This window comes from Triticum urartu, chromosome 7, assembly GCF_003073215.2.
Source record: "Triticum urartu cultivar G1812 chromosome 7, Tu2.1, whole genome shotgun sequence".
Lineage (NCBI taxonomy): Eukaryota > Viridiplantae > Streptophyta > Magnoliopsida > Poales > Poaceae > Triticum > Triticum urartu.
The window spans coordinates 210402916-210422647 of record NC_053028.1 but is presented as its reverse complement, the minus strand read 5'-3'; the positions used below and the strand labels follow the sequence as shown (position 1 = coordinate 210422647).

General features: G+C 43.5%; 1 protein-coding gene across 1 annotated transcript; it reads left to right on the top strand.

The window, feature by feature from the left end:
• The first annotated feature begins 10356 nt into the window (after positions 1–10356).
• LOC125525242 (copper-transporting ATPase PAA1, chloroplastic) lies at positions 10357–19566 on the top strand. Its single transcript, XM_048690244.1, has 17 exons — positions 10357–10932; positions 11691–11744; positions 11888–12041; positions 12466–12540; positions 12640–12917; positions 13140–13370; positions 13835–13933; positions 14058–14207; positions 14957–15103; positions 16216–16266; positions 16344–16516; positions 16820–16952; positions 17307–17404; positions 17602–17839; positions 18458–18661; positions 18793–18873; positions 19042–19566. Exons 1-17 carry the CDS (start codon positions 10504–10506, stop codon positions 19288–19290), a joined length of 2844 nt encoding a protein of 947 aa, XP_048546201.1. The 5' UTR covers positions 10357–10503; the 3' UTR covers positions 19291–19566.
• The last annotated feature ends 166 nt before the right edge of the window (positions 19567–19732 follow it).

Sequence of the window (19732 nt, the reverse complement as noted above, 5' to 3'; positions counted from 1 at the left end):
CCAAGAAGCCACTAGGGCCACCGTAATCTCCTCACGCTCTCGCACAATGCAAGATGCCGTGATTCCACTAAGGGACCCTTGAGGGCGGTCACCGAACCCGTACAAATGGCAACCCTTGGGGGCGGTCACCGAACCCGTACACTTTGGCAACCCTTGGGGGCGGTCACCGGTACCCGTCAAATTGCTCGGGGCGATCTCCACAACCTAATTGGAGACCCCGATGCTTACCCGGAGCTTTGCACCACAATGATTGAGCTCCGAACACCAACAACCGTCTAGGGCGCCCAAGCACCCAAGAGGAACAAGCTCAAGGGTACCAAGCACCCAAGAGTAATAAGCTTCTCAACTTGTAACTTCCATGTATCACGTGGAGAACTCAAACCGATGCACCAAATGCAATGGCAAGGGCACACGGAGTGCCCAAGTCCTTATCTCTCAAATCCCACCGAAGCAACTAATGCTAGGGAGGAAAATGAGAGGAAGAACAAGAAAGAGAACACCAAGAACTCCAAGATCTAGATCCAAGGGGTTCCCCTCACATAGAGGAGAAAGTGATTGGTGGAAATGTGGATCTAGATCTCCTCTCTCTTTTCCCTCAAAAACTAGCAAGAATCCATGGAGGTATTGAGAGTTAGCAAGCTCGAAGAAGGTCAACAATGGGGGAAGAACACGAGCTCAAAAGAGATCAGGTTCAAAGGGGAAGAAGACCCCCTTTTATAGGAGGGGGAAAATCCAACCGTTATCCCCACTCAGCCCCGCAGAGAGCGGTACTACCGCGGAGGCAGGGCGGTACTACCGCTCATAAGCGGTACTACCGCTCCCCTTCAGCGGTACTGTCGCGCCAGAAGAAAAGGGGCTGGGGCTGGGACCCAGAGCGATACTACCATGGAGGCAGGGCGGTACTACCGCTAATAAGCGGTACTACCGCCACTACTACCGCAGCAAGTGCCGCAAAACCCGACACGAGAGAAAGCGCACTCGAGTCGAGGCGGTAGGAGCACGGAGCCGCAATGGTACTACTGCTGAGACCATCAAGCGGTACTACCGCTGTGGCCCGCGGTACTACCGCTGCGGAGCGGTACTGCCGCTTGTGACTCCTCAGCGGTACTACCGCTGGGTACCACGGTACTACCGCTGGGACCCTGACAAAAACCACACTCAAGAAAATCAGAACTGCCATAACTTCTGCATATGAGCTCCGAATTGAGCAAACTCACGACGAGTAGCATCAAAACAGCGACTGGTTATAGTAAGAAGAGGCAGGGGAGGAATGCCAACAAAAAGAGGAGTGAAACCTCCAACCGAGAAGAACCGGCAAAACCTCCAACATCGAAAACATCATAGAAGAAGCATGCGAACTCCGTTTTCGATGAACTCAAGCTTGTCATCAAGATGACCATAAGCTCTAAGACTCACAAAGAGAACCAAACAAGAACCAAGAAAGATGATCCAAGGATGCAATGGTTTGAGCTCTCTACGAACGATACGATCAAGCTACTCATCGAGAGCCCCCCTTGATAGTACGGCAATCGATCCTATAACCCGGTCTCCCAACTACCATCATGAGACCGGTAAAATAGAAAACCTATCAAGGGCAAACCTTTGCCTTGCACATGGTCCACTTGAGCTAGATGATGACGATCTTGACTTCCTCAAGTTGGACCACCTTTCTTGATTGTGTTGGCACGATGAAGACTAGATGATTGCTCCCCCATAGACCACTATGGGTGAGCCACTCTTCGGCACATCTTCACAAGTCCATTGTCACCACAATGGCCGGCAAGCTTCAAGCACTTGATCTCTTCGCGATGATCCACTTGAACTTGCACACGGCAATCTTGATGATGATCACCACTTGATGTCATCCTCTCCGTGGGTTGAGAGATATCTTCCTCTTGACACAAGCCCATGAACATGTACCTAACCCCACGTAGAACTCTCACATAGACCATGGGTTAGTACACAAAGCACAATGGACAATGCTTACCAAACCATGGGATCACTTGATCCCTCTCGGTACATCTTCTATGCTTTGTGAGTTGATCAACTTGATTCACTCTTGACTTAGTCTTGATCAACCTTGAATCTTTCCAACTCTCTTCGTTTGGATGATGTCTTGAAGGTAAACATGAATGATCACACAATCTTCTTCTTCAAGACATGCTTGCAATAAGCTCAACTCTCAAATGACCAATCTTTGGATAATTCCTTGAATAGCACCTTGGTCGACACAAACTTTTCTTGAAACCAACACATGTACTCCAAGAAAAGCCTATGGACAAAACCTTCAAATATAACTCAAGGCAACCATTAGTCCATAGAGATTGTCATCAATTTCCAAAACCAAACATGGGGGCACCTCATGTTCTTTCAAAGACCATCCACCTGCCTCCCGCTCCGGACATGGTTGGAGAAGGTTGAGGTGGGAAGTGCGGACTTGGGCGTTAGAGCTCGAGTGTGCGAAACCGGATGAGCAAAGGGGGGAAGAAGGCGTGGATGAAAAGGTAAATCCTTATCCCTTTATATGGGCGGACGAAACTAAGCGTCCCCACTAGCCTGGTAAAAATAGCTTATCCCCCAAGCGCCGTAATCGATGGCGCGGTTGGGTTACCCACGCCCGTATTGATGAGAATCCCGTGATAAGGGGACACGATCTCTGCTTTGACAAGACGTGTCAAAAAACTGCCTCGCGTTATTTGCGGGCCTAGTTAAAAGAAACGGTTCGAATAATCACCGGGCCATGACATGACGTCATGCTGTCAAAACAAGTTAGCAAATTAGATTTGCGAAAATATTATTCTCTCTACGGTGGTATGTGGAACTTATTTTGCAGGGTCGGACACTATCCTCGTATTCAAATTCTTCTGTGATGTATTCAGAGAAGGAACCCGCCTTGCAATGCCGAAGACAATACTGCACGCCGGACTCATCGTCATTGAAGTCTGGTTCAGGGGCTACTGAGGGAGTCCTGGATTAGGGGGTCTCCGTACAGCCAGACTATCTCCATTGGCCGGACTGTTAGACTATGAAGATACAAGATTGAAGACTTCGTCTCGTGTCCGGGTGGGACTCTACTTGGCGTGGAAGGCAAGCTAGGCAATACGGATATGGATATCTCCTCCTTTGTAACCGACCTTGCGTAACCCTAACCCTCTCCGGTGTCTATATAAACCGAAGGGTTTTAGTCTGTAGGGAACAACAACCATAATATACAATCATACCATAGGCTAGCTTCTAGGGTTTAGCCACTCTGATCTCGTGGTAGATCTACTCTTGTACTACCCATATCATCAATATTAATCGAGCAGGACATAGGGTTTTACCTCCATCAAGAGGGCCCGAACCTGGGTAAAACATTGTGTCCCCTGCCTCCTGTTACCATCCGGCCTAGACGCACAGTTCGGGACCCCCTACCTGAGATCCGCCGGTTTTGACACCGATAATAAGCCTTGCAAGCAATGTGACTAATGAGTTAGTTGCGGGATGATGCATTACGGAACGAGTAAAGAGACTTGCTGATAACGAGATTGAACTAGGTATGAACATACTGATGATCGAATCTCGGGCAAGTAACATACCAATGACAAAGGGGATAACGTATGTTGTCATTACGGCACGACCGATAAAGATCTTCATAGAATACGTGGGAACCAATATGAGCATCCAGGTTCCACCATTGGTTATTGACCGGAGAGGTGTCTCGGTCATGTCTACATAGTTCTCGAACCCGTAGGGTCCGCATGCTTAACGTTCAATGACGATTTTGTATTATATGAGTTATGTGATTTGGTGACGGAATGTTGTTCAGAGTCCCAGATGATATCACGAACATGATGAGGAGTCTCAAAATGATTGAGAGGTAAAGATTCATATATAGGACGATAGTATTTGGACACCGGAAGTGTTCCGAGGGTACCGGGTACGTATCGGGTCACCGGAAGGGGTTCCGGGCTACCCTCGGCAAACTATATGGGTCTTATGGGAGGGGGGAAACACAACAGCCACAAAGGGCTGGTGCACTCCTCCCATATGGGCTGGCCAAATTGGAGAAGGAAAGGGGAGGGAGGAAAGGAAAAAGGGAATAGGATTCCCCCTTCCCCCTCTTCCCTCCCTACTCCGAATAGGAATAGGAAAGGGGGGAGGCCGAATTGGGAGGTGCCCAAGTAGGATTCCTCCTACTTGGGGCGCCCCCTTGGCTGCCTCTCCTCCCCTCCAACCTATATATATGAGGGGGGGGCACCGCTAGAACACACAACAACATTGTTAGCCGTGTGCGGCGCTCCCCTCCACAGTTTACGCCTCCGGTCATATTGTCGTAGTGCTTAGGCAAAGCCTGCGCGGATCACTTCACCATCACTGTCACCACACCATCGTGCTGATGAAACTCTCCCTCGACACTTTGCTGGATCAAGAGTTCGGGGGACGTCATCGAGCTGAACGTGTGCAGAACTCGGAGGTGCCGTACGTTCAGTACTTGATCGGTTGAATCGAGAAGACGTTCAACTACATCAACCGCGTTAAACTAACGCTTCCGCTTTCGGTCTATGAGGGTATGTGACACACTCTCCCCCTCTCGTTGCTATGCATCTCCTAGATAGATCTTGCATGATCGTAGTATTTTTTTTTTTGAAATTGCATGCTACGTTCCCCAACAGAACCTACGAACTATGAAGAAGCTATGATGAACCCAGATTCCGATAAATGGCTTGAGGCCATGAAATCTGAGATAGGATCCATGTATGAGAACAAAGTGTGGACTTTGGTGGACTTGCTCGATGATCGGCAAGCCATTGAGAATAAATGGATCTTCAAGAAGAAGACGGACGCTGATGGTAATATCACTGTTTACTAAGCTTGACTTGTCGCAAAAGGTTTTCGACAAGTTCAAAGGGTTGACTACAATGAGACTTTCTCACCCATAGAGATGCTTAAGTCTATCCGAATCATGTTAGCAATTGCCGCATTTTATGATTATGAAATCTAGCAAATGGACATTAAAACTACATTCCTTAATGAGTTTATTAAAGAAGAGTTGTATATGATGCAACCAGAAGGTTTTGTCGATCCTAAAGGTGCTAACAAAGTGGGCAAGCTCCAGCGATCCATCTATGGACTGGTGCAAGCATCTCAGAGTTGGAATATACGCTTTGATGAGGTGATCAAAGCATATGGTTTTATACAGACTTACGGTGAAGCCTATATTTACAAGAAAGTGAGTGGGAGCTCTGTAGCATTAATTTCTGATATTATATGTGGATGACATATTGCTGATTGGAAATGATATAAAATTTCTTGATATCATAAAAGGATACTTGAATAAGAGTTTTTCAATGAAAGACCTCAGTGAAGCTGCTTATATATTGGGCATCAAGATCTATAGGGATAGATCGAGATGCCTAATAGGACTTTCACAAAGCACATACCTTGACAAAGTTCTGAAGAAGTTCAAAATGGACCAATCAAAGAAAGGGTTCTTTCCTGTGTTGCAAGGTGTGAAATTGAGCCAGACTCAAAGTCTGACCATGACAGAAGATAGAGAGAAAATGAAAGTCATTCCCTATGCCTTAGCCATAGGTTCTATTATGTATGTCATGCCGTGTACCAGATCTAATGTGTGCCTTGCCATAAGTTTGGCAGGGAGGTACCAAAGTAATCCAGGAGTGGATCACTGGACAGTAGTCAAGAACATCCCGAAGTACCTGAAAAGGACCATGGATACGTTTCTCGTTTATGAAGGTGACAAAGAGCTCATCGCAAAAGGTTATGTCAATGCTAGCTTCGACACAGATCCGGATGACTCTAAGTCATAAACCGGATATGTATTTATATTGAATGATGGAGCTATCAGTTGATGTAGTTCCAAGCAGAGTGTCGTGGCAGGATCTACGTGTGAAGTGGAGTACATAGCTGCTTTAGAGGCAACACATGAAGGAGTCTGGATGAAGGAGTTCATATCCGATCTGGGTGTAATACCTAGTGCATCAGGTACAATGACAATCTTTTGTGACAACACTAGAGCAATTGCCTTAGCGAAGGAATCCAGGTTTCACAAGAGAATCAAACACATCAAGAGACGCTTCAACTCCATATGTGAAAAGGTCAAGGGTGGAGACATAAAAATTTGCAAAGTACATACAGATCTGAATGTGGCAGACCCGTTGACTAAACCTCTTCCGCAGGCAAAACATGACCAACACCAAGACTCCATGGGTGTTAGATTCATTACTATGTAATCTAGATTATTGACTCTAGTGCAAGTGGGAGACTGTTGGAAATATGCCCTAGAGGCAATAATAAAGTTATTATTATTATATTTCCTTAATCATAATAAAGGTTTATTATTCATGCTAGAATTGTATTGATTGGAAACTTAAATACATGTGTGAATACATAAGCAAATACCAAGTCCCTAGTATGCCTCTACTAGACTAGCTCATTGATCAAAAGATGGTTAAGGTTTCCTAACCATAGACATGTGTTGTCGCTTGATAACGGGATCACATCATTAGGAGAATGATGTGATGGAAAAGACCCATCCGTTAGCTTAGCATATGATCGTTCAGTTTATTGCCACTGCTTTCTTAATGTCAAATACATATTCCTTCGACCATGAGATCATGCAACTCCCAGATACCAGAGGAATACCTTGTGTGCTATCAAACGTCACAATGTAACTGGGTGATCATAAAGATGTTCTACAGGTATCTCCGAAGGTGTCTGTTGAGTTGGCATGAATCGAGACTGGGATTTGTCACTCTGTATGATGGAGAGGTATCTCTGGGCCCTCTCGGCAATACAACATCACAAGAAACTTGCAAGCAAAGTGACCAAGGAGTTAGTTACAAGATGATGTATTACGGAACGAGTAAAGAGAATTACCGGTAATGAGATTGAACTAGGTATGAAGATACCGACATCGAATCTCGGGCAAGTAACATACCGACGAACAAAGGGAACTACGTATGTTGTCATAAAGGTTCGACCGATAAAGATCTTCGTAGAATATGTAGGAACCAATATGGGCATCCAGGTCCCGCTATTGGTTATTGACCGGAGAAGCGTCTCGGTCATGTCTACATCATTCTCGAACCCGTAGGGTCCCCACGCTTAACGTTCGTTGACGATATAATATTATATGAGTTATGTATGTTGGTGACCAAATGTTGTTCGGAGTACTGGATGAGATCACGGACATGACAAGGAGCTCCGGAATAGTCCGGAGGTAAATATTGATATATGGGATAATAGTGTTTGGTCTCTGGAAGGGTTCCAAAATTTACCGGAAAGGGTTTCGTATGCTTCCCGAAATGGTCGTGTACGAGAACACTTTATTTGGGCCAAGGGGTAACGCCCATGAGGCTTTAGGAAGGTGCAAATGGAGTTTTGCGGAGGCCAAGGGGCTAGACGTCAGCGACCCTGGCGCCTGGGGCCAGATGCCAAGGACCTTGGCATCTGGTCCTGGAGTCCGAGATGGACTCTTGCCTTGCGGGCTAAACCGACTTTGAGGAGGCTCTTTCTCCAAGAAACGACCCCATGGCTCAACATATAAATAGAAGGGCAGGGCTAGCACCTAAGACAGATCAAGATTCAGCAAGTCGTGTGCCGGCAACCCTGCCCCTTCTAATTTATCCACCGTCATAGTTTCTGTTGTGCTTGGCAAAGGCCTGCGTAGATTGTTCTTCACCACCACCGTCACCACGCCGTCGTGCTGCCGGAACTCATCTACTACTTCGCCTCTCTTGCTGGATCGAGAAGACAAGGACGTCATCAAGCAGAACGTGTGCTGAACGCGGAGGTTCGTACATTCGGTACTTGATCGGGGCGGATCGTGAAGGTATACGACTACATCAACCTCATTGATAAACGATTCCACTTAGCGATCTTCAAGGGTATGAAGATGCTCTCCCCCTCTCGTAGCTATGCATCTCCATGGATAGATCTTGCGTGTGAGTAGAATTTTTGTTTTGTTTTGCATGCAACGTTCCCCAACACATATGATCCATATTCATAAAGCTCATGATACAATCAAGATCAGAAACTTTCAAAAACATGGGAGAGAGAGGTATCAAACACATACCTACCAGTACATACTCCCTCCATTTGGTGAAAAATGTACATATAAATTTTTTAGGACAAATTATGGAGTGAAGTAAAAAATGCATTGAAAAGTTACAATTCACTATCTCTCTCCTTTTTAATTACCCAACCCCCAATGAGCTAAGTGCATGTAGAAATTAAGCAGACCATGTGTACAATGTTATTGGTCTTGATTACCGAGTGATGAGAGAGAAACCTTGTTTTCTACTTTAAAGTACATTGGGAAGATAGGAGCACACTCTTTATGGACAGAATTTAAAGCCAAATGTACACTCTTCATTGGACGGAGGGAGTACCCTTATCCTGGAGGGGGAGTACCCTCATCCCGAAGGGGGGACTACTCACACATCACCATGAGAACAGAGAGAGAGAGAGAGAGTTGTTGGTGATGGTGATGGTGGAGATGCCCCCTGCGGTGTCCAGGCGCCACCGAAGGAGAGGGGGAAGTCCCCTTCTTCTTCATCTTCCATGGCCCTCCGGGGAGAGAGGAAGCTCTCCCTAGATTGGATCTCTCTCTTTTTGTCTTGTGTTTTCGGTACTTTTCTGAGGTTGAGCACCGTTCTTTTATAGCCAGAGATCTGTAACTTTGATCAGGCTGAAATTTAAGTTTTTTGTTGATATTTTAGGATCTGTCTTCCAACTAAAGAAGAGCCCCAACCAACTTAAGGAGCACCCACGTGGGCCTCGACGTGACCTAGGGGGTGGCAGCATGAACAAGCCGTGTGGAGCCCTCCTGGCTCCCCCGGCCTCCATCTCTCCAACCCCGTGGCCTTTTATTCCATAACAAATTCATGAAAAATATCAACTCATTCTTGCTCCGTGATTTTTTCACCCAGAAACCCAAAACAATACTCCCTCCGTTTCAAAATATTGTGCTTCCTCTATTCCCGTGCTTCAACTTTAACCATACATTTAACCAACAAGACCGACTGCGGTGGGAGCAAAAGTTATACCAGTGAATTTGTATTCAAAAGAAGTTTTCAATTATATAATTTTTTTCTCCCGCCACAGTTGGTCTCGTTGGTTAAATTTATGGTCAAAGTTGGACCTCGGGAAGCGTGGACGCACTATATTTTGGAATGGAGGGAGTAGAAAACAGGAACAAACCTTTGGCACTGGATTAATATGTTAGTCCAAATGAATATTGTGCCAAAATCATAAATAAGTGATGTAAATATAGCATGAATACTTCAAAAATTATAGATACGTCTGAGACGTATCAACATCCATCAAGCACGCTTCTATGTAACTGCAAGAGAGTTGCGCCGTCTTCCCCGACCCCGTGAAGCCCAACCCACAACAACCATGGAGTACGATCTCTTCGCGGTCAACTGGGATGACGAGTATGCGCAGTGGCGTGCCCAACGTAGTTGCATGAGTAGGGCGACAACGAGCGATGAAGGCGGTTCCGGTTCGAGGTGGAGGCGCGACTGTAGATAACGATGGTGTTAGGGCAGTGTTGCAATGATGAATCGAGGCCAACAAGGCAAAAGTTGTGCCCATCATGGTTGCCGCCGGGATGGGCACTCTGGGGCTCTTATGCGTGCGTGCTTGGGTAGATCCCTATGCAGTGGCACATGTACTGATCTTGGCGCTCGTGCGTGCAACCCAACTCCAGTAGGGTCACCACGAGGTATGGGCGAGAGCTTCGTCTCAGGATAGGTGAGATGGTTTATAGCGAAAAAGGAGCCTACCTCGGCGAAGAGAAACACGTATATGCGTTGCTCATGGCCCCAAGCGGCGTTGGCTGCTGTGGCAAGGCCTCCGTGAGGGCTCCCATGGGGATACAACCGGAGCATCCCCGTGGTCTTGCCTTGCGTTCCTCGAGTTTGCTTATTTCGTGGATTTAGGCATTGTCGATGTAGTAAAACATAGTGCCGCCTTCCGGACTCTTGTGCCTCCACCTTCCAATGGGATACCAAAATGACAGTCTCTCTCAGACTCGATGGCTTCGGTGACCACTGATGGTGCCGTGCATCGTGTCTACTTTGAGCCCCAGTAGGTTGTACCTTTCTCAGGAGATGGCGGCGAATGCTACAGACGAGGATGCGATTCAGGGCATATTCGACGGACGACATGGACATGGGCTAGGGATTTGGCGAAAGGAGAATTGTCACGACATTATGACATTTTTGAAAATTTGAAAAAAAAAAGCATGCATGTGGCCTTCGCTGATGAGTTAAGTGAAATTTGTGGACAAGTCCAATGACCGCTGATGAGTTTTCAATCATTAAACAGAGTTGCAAATATCCAAAATCCTCGTCGTACGGGTACGGGCCTGTACTCTACAATCCCCGCTACCTCCGGCACTCGACGCCGCCGCGCACACAGCGGCAGTAGCAAAGCAGTGCCCGAGCCGCCGCATGCTGCCGCCGCTGCGTAGACCCTTCTAGAAGCTTCCGGAGGATGGACCCGGCCACGCCCCTCCTCGCCATCTCCAGGGCTATCTCCTCCCGCTCCAGGTCGTTCCCCGCCACGTCCCCGCACAACATCCTCCTCCGCGGCCGCCCCCTCACGGCCCCACTCGGCCGCGCCCCTGTCTTCGCCGCTTCCGCCCAGCGTCGCTCCGTGAACGGCGACGTGCTCCTCCTCTCGCTCGCGCGCCTAGCGCTCCGCGGCCCGGCCTCCCCTCGCCGCTGGTTCGCGAGCGTCTCGGCTTCCCCCCTTGCGTCGACCGGTCCTCCCGGTGGCGGGTGCGGTAGGGGGAATGGAGATGGAGGGGGCGGCGGTGATGGAGGCGGCGATGGGTGGAAGCGGCCGCGTGCTTCCCAGGGGACGGCGGTGGCAGAGGAAGCGGCAGGGCTGGAAGCCGATACCATAATCCTTGACGTTGGGGTATGTATGTCGGAATTGTAAATGCTTACATCATATCTTCACGTCCCAGTAAAATTTCCCCCTTAGATGAAATCACTGTAGCTGCTAGTCTTTACTTCTCTGCTCTTCATTGGAGTTGGTGGTGGTGTGAGTTCACTCCCTCACTCCACCCCAGTCTCCCTCATTCATCTTGAACTTACCACACCCCTCGATTTGAAAAAAATTAAAATCTATCTTGCAATGGTGATCCCATCACCGCGGCAGTTACGCAGGTGTGGTGTTGACTGCTTGATTGGGTTTCTTCTCTGCAGTACTCCCCCCAATTCCTAAAAGTAAGGCGTATTTTGTTTTGTTAAGACATGCATTTGACCCTCCATAAATACAAGGTTATATGACATGAAATTTGTGTGACCAGATTTGTATGTAAAAGTACTTTGTTATGATAGTGATTTTGTATCACATAAATCAAATATTAAAAGAGTAATTGTTGGTAAAGGTCTTGTCTTAATTAAACGAAGTACGCCTTATTCATTGGAACAGAGGGAGTAGTACTAATCCAATACAACAACAGCAACAACTACTAATCCAATACGACTGAATCATATTTGTGGTTCTGTAGCAATGCACGGCCGTTATGCTAGTAATAATGGTACTTCAGTTCTATATGCTATAGTTGCATGGTGAAACTTCTCAAGCTGTCATGGGAATTATGTTTTCTTCTAGTACTATGTAATCTGTGACTACATTAGTCATTTGAGCGTTTGAACTTGTGACTGCAGGGGATGTCGTGTGGGGGATGTGCAGCAAGCGTTAAACGCATTTTGGAGAATGAGGTGAGTTATTCGCAAAAAAAGAAAAAAAAAGAGAGAATGAGGTGAGTCGCCTCGGCGTGTCTCACTGGCTCAGAGCTGTTTTCCGGCATGGTGTTTATTAGTCAACTAGCTGTCTTTCTAAGCCAGTGTGCTTGTGTTTGCAGCCCCAGGTGGTGTCTGCAACTGTCAACCTTGCTACTGAGATGGCAGTTGTGTGGGCTGTGCCGGAAGATAGAGCTGTACAGGATTGGAAACTGCAGTTGGGTGAGAAGCTCGCTAGCCAGTTGACAACATGTGGGTACAAATCCAGCCAGCGAGGTAAACTGTTACAATTGATACTGTAATGTCGTGAGGCTGATATAATACCATTTAATTGGATGTGTTGAGGACTGTTTGAACAATGGTTTAGAACTTAGAGAATTGCTAGTTGTCCCTAATGTGCAAAATCTGCTGATGGATAGGTTCCTCAATAGAAGTTGACTGAGCATGCTGCTTAAGCATTTCAGTGGTTTTTATATGCAAGATCTATGAATGGTGCTTTAGAGGTCCAGTGCCTATTGTTTAGCTGGATATATCTCAAAGTCCTGTTGTTACATTATGCTATGTAATGCAAGACAGATGAAATTGCTTTGTCATTCACTTTATCGGCTTTGCCCTCCAGTTTATGTCTGAATTTCCCTCTAAATTTTAATGCCAGGCGCCAGTATATCCAGTTTCATGCAACTGTCTATTGTACTTGCAGATTCTTCGAAAGTCAGTTCACAGAATGTTTTTGAAAGAAAGATGGGCGAAAAACTGCAAAATCTGAAGCAAAGTGGTAAACTTAATTCGCATTGGCAACTAAACATCAACCCTATGATCTTTGTCCAAGTTTGAGTCTTTTCTATGATTAACATGACATTGGTTTCTATTTTAGGTCGAGAACTTGCTGTATCTTGGGCACTATGTGCTGTTTGCCTACTGGGACATATTTCTCATCTCTTTGGAGTTAATGCACCATTGGTGCACCTGTTTCATTCCACTGGATTCCATTTGTCTCTCTCAATATTTACATTTATTGGGCCTGGACGAAGACTAATTATTGATGGAATAAAGAGTCTATTCAAGGGTTCTCCAAACATGAATACGTTGGTTGGTTTAGGTGCTCTGTCATCTTTTGCTGTCAGCTCAGTTGCAGCCTTCATTCCAAAGCTGGTACCTCCTACTTTCTTCCTGGAAGGATTACATTGTTGTATAGTTGCATGCATGAGCTCAGATACATCAAACCATAGGAACCAGGAATTTGACCTTACCACAACTGCATCATTGTCTCTGCTCTGCAGATGTTGTTGAGCAAAGTCATAATTCAGGTTCCATTTAATTGTACAACTGCTCTATTTTATGGTAGTTATTTTATACCAACTGATTGTCTTGCAGGGATGGAAGACATTTTTTGAGGAACCAATTATGTTGATAGCTTTTGTTCTTCTAGGGAAGAATCTTGAGCAGAGGGCGAAGTTAAAAGCTGCTAGTGATATGACCGGATTGCTCAATATACTTCCATCAAAAGCACGCCTAATGGTGGATAATGATGCAGAGCAATCATCATTCACAGAGGTCCCATGTGGTACTCTTGCTGTTGGGGACTATATATTAGTGCTGCCTGGGGTGAGTAAATATAAGTCACACAGACAAACACACAAATTAATAAAAGTGTTTACACATGTTTTTTTATGGGTAATACTCCCTCCATACCCAAATATTTGTCTTTCTAGAAATTTCAACAAATGACTACATACGAAGTAAAATGAGTGAATCTACACTCTAAAATATGACTACATACATCCGTATGTTGTAACCATTTGAAATGTCTAGAAAGACAAGTATTTGGGAACGGAGGGAGTAGTTTTGTTGCTTCCTACCTTCGCAGTTATAAAAGTTTGGCACGTTATTTGCTTGTGTGTTAATGAGTAAACATAATAACATATACAGGTACAAGTGCATGATATTATGTTCCTGTCATAGGTCCACATAGAACTTTGTTTATGCGATTATAGCCATTATGGGTAGCTCGTGTATGATCGCATGCTATTATCCTATTAGTATAATGTTTGCTATCGTGCACTGTCCAGGACCGCATTCCAGCCGATGGACTTGTGAAAGCTGGAAGAAGTACAGTTGACGAGTCAAGTTTGACAGGTGAACCTATGCCGGTAACTAAGATTGCAGGGGTATGTTTTCTGAACCACCTAATATTGTCTTATGTGGAGATATTGGTTCCTTCTGGCTCACTGAATTCAGGTAATATCTGAACATTAGCATTAGTATGGTGTTGATTCTTTTTTCCTTTGTTAGGCAGAAGTATCAGCGGGAAGCATTAACTTAAACGGTAAACTGACAGTTGAAGTTCGACGACCTGGCGGTGAGACTGTCATGTCTGACATACTTCACTTAGTGGAAGAAGCACAGACAAGGGAAGCCCCTGTTCAGCGATTAGCTGACAAGGTATATTTGTCATCACATTTGGAACTGAGACTCTGGGACCAACTCTACGAGAACTACTACTAATTTAGTGTTAATGTCTGATATAATGCTGAATTGTTCTATTTTATCATTATGTCCGATGCAATTATGTACACATAAACATTTTGTATGTGGATGCGATGTTCAGTTTAGCGCACGAGTTCCACACATGGACCCTTTGCGTGGACTAAATAATTACGGAATATGGGTCATTGACTACTTTCTGCAATTTTTATTTGACCTAGGCAAGATTGTAATTAGCAATTTAGTAAAAATGTATCTTCCAGTAGATACTTGAGCCTGTTTAGCACTTAGACATATGTTCAAAACGTTTCTTGGTTCAGATGATGTGTGCACTTACTGCTGTATTCTACTTTTAAGTTCCTGATCACTCGAAATATTGATTCCATTTTTTATTAAGGTCTGTTTATAATACAGGAATACCACAGCAAACGGTCTGAACCCAATAGGAACCTTGATTTTGTCCCGTGTTGGGAACGGGGTCTTAGATAATTAGCATTAGCTCTTTTGTATGTTTCCGCATAGGGCATTTGTTACACCGTCCTCTACTGTCTTTGTCCTGGTCACTGCTGACGGATCTTTGATCAGTTACAACAATCTTAGAGATATTTTCATCCACTTACCATATCATAACCTGAATTAGTTATAGGTTTAGGCTATACTGTATTACTATGATTAATTGTGTCAATCATTTTATTATTACATAACAGGTTGCCGGGAACTTTACATATGGCGTTATGGCGCTTTCTTCTGCTACCTTTATGTTCTGGAGTATTTTTGGTTCACAATTTGTACCTGCTGCTATCCAGCAGGGAAGTGCAATGTCTCTGGCTTTGCAGCTTTCTTGCAGTGTTCTGGTATGATCCAAGAAACACATGTTTAACAGTCTTATCCTGTCTATTTACTTTGAATAAAGAGTAATGTTTTGCTTAAAGTAGCATATGGTAGTGTAAACTGCAAACTCCTTTGAATGGTGTTGTCTTGAGAGAAAAAATGGTCTAATTCCAAATTCAGTTATTGAGCTTACAAAATAAATGACATGAAAAACAGCCATGTTTGTTTGAAATGCAGGGATGTTGAATAAGTGTAGGTTCATTTCAAGATTGAACTTTTAAAAAAGGTTTCTTATAAAGGAAATAAGATCATTGGGTGTAACTGGATTAATCATGCTTTTAGTCCCATACTTTTATCATCTTAAGTGTTAAGAAGACTTGAGTTGCACAGGTGTAGCTGTCAGAAATCTATGTACCTCTCATATGTCTATACAACTCACCAACAATTTTAAATGTTAAATTATGGTTTTCATTTATGTTAATGACCATGAACCTTGAAATATATTGTTTGGTCCAATTTCAACCCTAGACTATAACATTGTTTATAGTAAACTTGAAATAACTTTTTTAGGTGCAATGGAATGGAATACTATAAAATGAGAATCTGCAAAGTTTCATAAAAAAATGTGCATGTTTTTCTGCCATGTACAAAAAACAAGATAGATGTTCTCGTCTTTTTGTGTTTTCCAGAAAAATGTGAAACATTTCGAAGGTGTAGGGAATGAATAACTGATAAAATAAGGAGCTGAAAATTTGCATCACAGAATATGATCATTTGTATCCTATACCAAAAAGACGAGATGGATCGATATATCTTTCCCTCTTTTGTTCATGACACAAATGGTTGTATCTTTGGCTGAAAATTTGCAGGTTCTCACTTTCTAACATCCTTTACACCAATGATTGTTCACATTTTTAGAAACCCCCAGAATACATAACCACCATCGAAAACCAGTTAGGACAAATGACTCTAGAAAGTTCAGGGTCTATTACAGAAGGTTTTATATTAAAGTGTTCTAGTCAGACCAAATACCATAGTTCAGGGCTGAGGATAGATTTTTTTCTAATTTAACTTCTCCTTGCCTACAATGTGCCCTACTTTCTGAACAGTTAACGGTATTGATCTTCATGTGTAGGTAATTGCTTGCCCATGTGCTCTTGGTCTTGCCACACCCACTGCAGTGCTGGTATGGAACTAAAGGATATGGCCCCTTTTGCCTGAATAAACGTTCTGTCAACAATTATTCATATATACTATTTCCAGGTTGGTACTTCGTTAGGTGCAACGAGAGGACTTCTTTTACGTGGTGGGGATGTTTTGGAGAAATTCGCGGAAGTTGATGCCATTGTGTTTGATAAGACCGGAACTTTAACAATTGGGAAACCTGTAGTGACAAAAGTAATAGCTTCTCACAGCGAGGGAGGTGTAAATACAAAGTTAAGTGGTTCTGATTCTGTTTACTGAATTTGTATGTTGTATCTAATTACTTTCCTCAAAGCTGTACTTGGTTATAATTTAGAATTTTTATGCGTTACTTTTTACTTCCCATTTAACTGGAACTCACTGCAAAACATAGCTGCACATAGGATGGGACACCCTGAAATTTGCAATGTATTTCCATGGATAGCGTTTTTTTTTCTAAATCGTATGTGTGACTTATGCACTTCATGCACCCTCAGCAGCAGAAGTGAAGTTTATTTCCCTGATCTTCCTGTTGATAAACCATATTTTGTCATCAGAGATTACTGGAACAATGAATGGACAGAAGGTGACATTCTTAGTTTGGCTGCTGGAGTAGAATCAAATACAAACCATCCACTTGGAAAAGCGATCATGGAAGCTGCCCAGGCTGCCAATTGCATCAATATGAAGGTACTCACAGCAGAAATGCTCAACAAGTCTGAGATAAAATGACCTCAGTGTGCCAATTGCCTCGGTACACTAAAACGGCTGTTGTAGGATAACTGTTCTGCTACCTGAATTCAGACCATGGCTGAATCTCATTAGGTCCATAACCACCCTTGCACCAGAGTTGAAAGAAAACAAACATCTTGCACCCTTTGCCATTTAACTTGATAATTGACATATTCTGCTCAATAGTGCTTTTATGATAAAATGAGATCACCTAATTGACATTTCTGTTTCATGGCACAGTTTATTCCCCATTAGAGTTGCAGATTTTACTGTGTTTATATGCTCGCCATTTTCCCATGTATATCGTTACAGGCAAAGGATGGGTCCTTTATGGAAGAACCAGGGTCTGGTGCTGTGGCTACGATTGGTGAGAAACAGGTTTCGGTTGGGACATTAGACTGGATTAGGAGGTACACTTGAATTATTTATTCAATTGTTGTGCTAAGACTTGTACTAGGGACATATACCTTTCCTCATTCTAGCTATACAACTTTGTTTGGATTATTGCATCAATTTTCTGCTCCATTACACTAGCTCCATGTGTAATTGTTATGTTGCACCGAGGAACTGTGCTCACTAGTAAACAATTGTTTTGACAATATCTCAGGCATGGTGTTGTTCGTGACCCATTTCATGAAGCAGAAAGTTTTGGTCAGTCTGTTGCATATGTAGCAGTTGACGGTACTCTAGCTGGTCTTATTTGTTTCGAGGACAAGATCAGAGAAGATTCTCATCAAGTTATCAGTGCCCTGTCTAAGCAAGGAATTAGTGTGTATATGTTATCTGGGGACAAGGAGAGTGCTGCTATGAATGTTGCTTCAGTTGTTGGCATTCAGTTAGACAAGGTAATATCAACTAAATTTTGCTTTACCGATGTGGACATTTCTTTTCTGGTGAATAGTTCCTGTAGTAAAACAACAAACTTCTGTAGTACTCCTATATGACATCAAAGTATGAGAATGAACATGTTGTCTGACTTCAAATATGCAATTTATATAGTACATCTTAGAAGGTGCACCGGTAGTGCTGTTTTATCATTAATTTTAGAAGCCTAATGCTGCATAAATTTTCTGCCTATTAATTTACCTGAAAATATGAATTCAGATGGTAAATACCACTGTTCAACTTTTCGTAAAAATAATAATTAACATTTGTCATAAAGTTATGATATTATTATGTATCTTTGTAGGAAATGGATTCATGCTTTTAATTATGCATGGAAATCTTAAAGCAAGCTGAAAGGCTTTAATATGTAAATTGATTTCATCTGGTATTAGCAATTTCTCATCCCCATGCACTATTAAGCGAACATAAAGATCTATGATTGAAACCATTTCAGCCACAATGGGAAGCATGAAAAAACGTTTCTTTCATTCATTAGGATTCTTTTCTTACCATGATTTGTTTATCCTTTGTTACCTTTTCAGTGTGATTTACTTGTGTACATAATTAAATGGTATCAGGTGATTTCTGAAGTTAAACCACATGAGAAAAAGAAGTTCATATCTGAACTTCAAAAGGAGCACAAGTTAGTTGCGATGGTTGGTGATGGCATCAATGATGCTGCAGCCCTAGCTTTAGCTGATGTTGGAATCGCAATGGGTGGGGGTGTTGGTGCAGCTAGTGATGTATCTTCAGTTGTTCTCATGGGTAATAGGTTATCTCAGGTAATTCATTCACGACAGCTTGGAGTTACTCACTGACACCATTGCCAAATTCATTGAACTTTACTTCCCTCTTTGTGCTAGTACCATCTTTCTTTTTTCTAATAAACTGCGCTGATGGGTCTTTGATGCAGCTTGTTGATGCTTTAGAGTTAAGTAAAGAAACCATGAGAACAGTGAAGCAAAATCTTTGGTGGGCTTTTCTGTATAACATTGTATGTTTCCCTTTCTTGTCTCTTTATGCCTTGCTCATGTGTTTCATAAGTTATCAACTGCCAGGATAATGTTGGACCTCAGTTTTAAAGAAGTTACATTTAGATTAAAAATATATGCCTGCTCAGAATCCTGCTTGGGAGGCCTCGTTATGATGCGATACTTTGCAGGTTGGGCTACCCGTTGCTGCTGGAGCATTGCTGCCCGTGACGGGTACGATGCTGACCCCGTCAATAGCTGGAGCACTGATGGGTTTTAGTTCAGTCAGCGTGATGGCCAATTCCTTGCTTTTGAGGGCGAGGATGAGTTCAAGGCATCATGTTCAGAGCAGACAAAAGCCTCACAACACCATTTCTGGTGTGTCAGACGGAGCTGATGAGGTAGAGCAAAGTTATCCATCAAAATGGAGGAGTACCTGACTGAAGTTTGAAGTGATGACATACTTATTACTCCACGAACATTTGATTATAGCTCAGTCACATAGCCACAGGTGAGTGAAAACACTAATAACACTGTAAGCACCAAGAGTTGATGCAGTAATCACCAAGAGTCTGAAACATTATGTGATGTAGAAGTCCTTGAACCAGTGGCGGATCTTGGGTCTTATTAACAGGGTACCATACTTTCGACACACAAATTTAATTAATTGTTGTGCGTGGATGAACATCACAAGCTCACCATGATATTGGTCAAAATTACAATACAAAGTTCACTGGTTGATCAGTGCAGTAGTAATATTGTGCCCAATTTAATTGTGGTGTGCGGATATTGCAAATTCAATGCATAAAAATTGTCAAAATTAGACATGTTGTAGGAAAATCGAATTCTATTCTACCTATCCCACCTAGTCATACATGGCAA

Bases quoted from the DNA above. Each gene is read 5' to 3' on its own strand.
- LOC125525242 (XM_048690244.1), top strand. From the start codon at position 10,504: ATGGACCCGGCCACGCCCCTCCTCGCCATCTCCAGGGCTATCTCCTCC. The intron at 10,933-11,690 runs GTATGTATGTCG...TTGTGACTGCAG, and splicing joins CCATAATCCTTGACGTTGGG to GGGATGTCGTGTGGGGGATG. The intron at 14,208-14,956 runs GTATATTTGTCA...ATTACATAACAG, and splicing joins TTCAGCGATTAGCTGACAAG to GTTGCCGGGAACTTTACATA.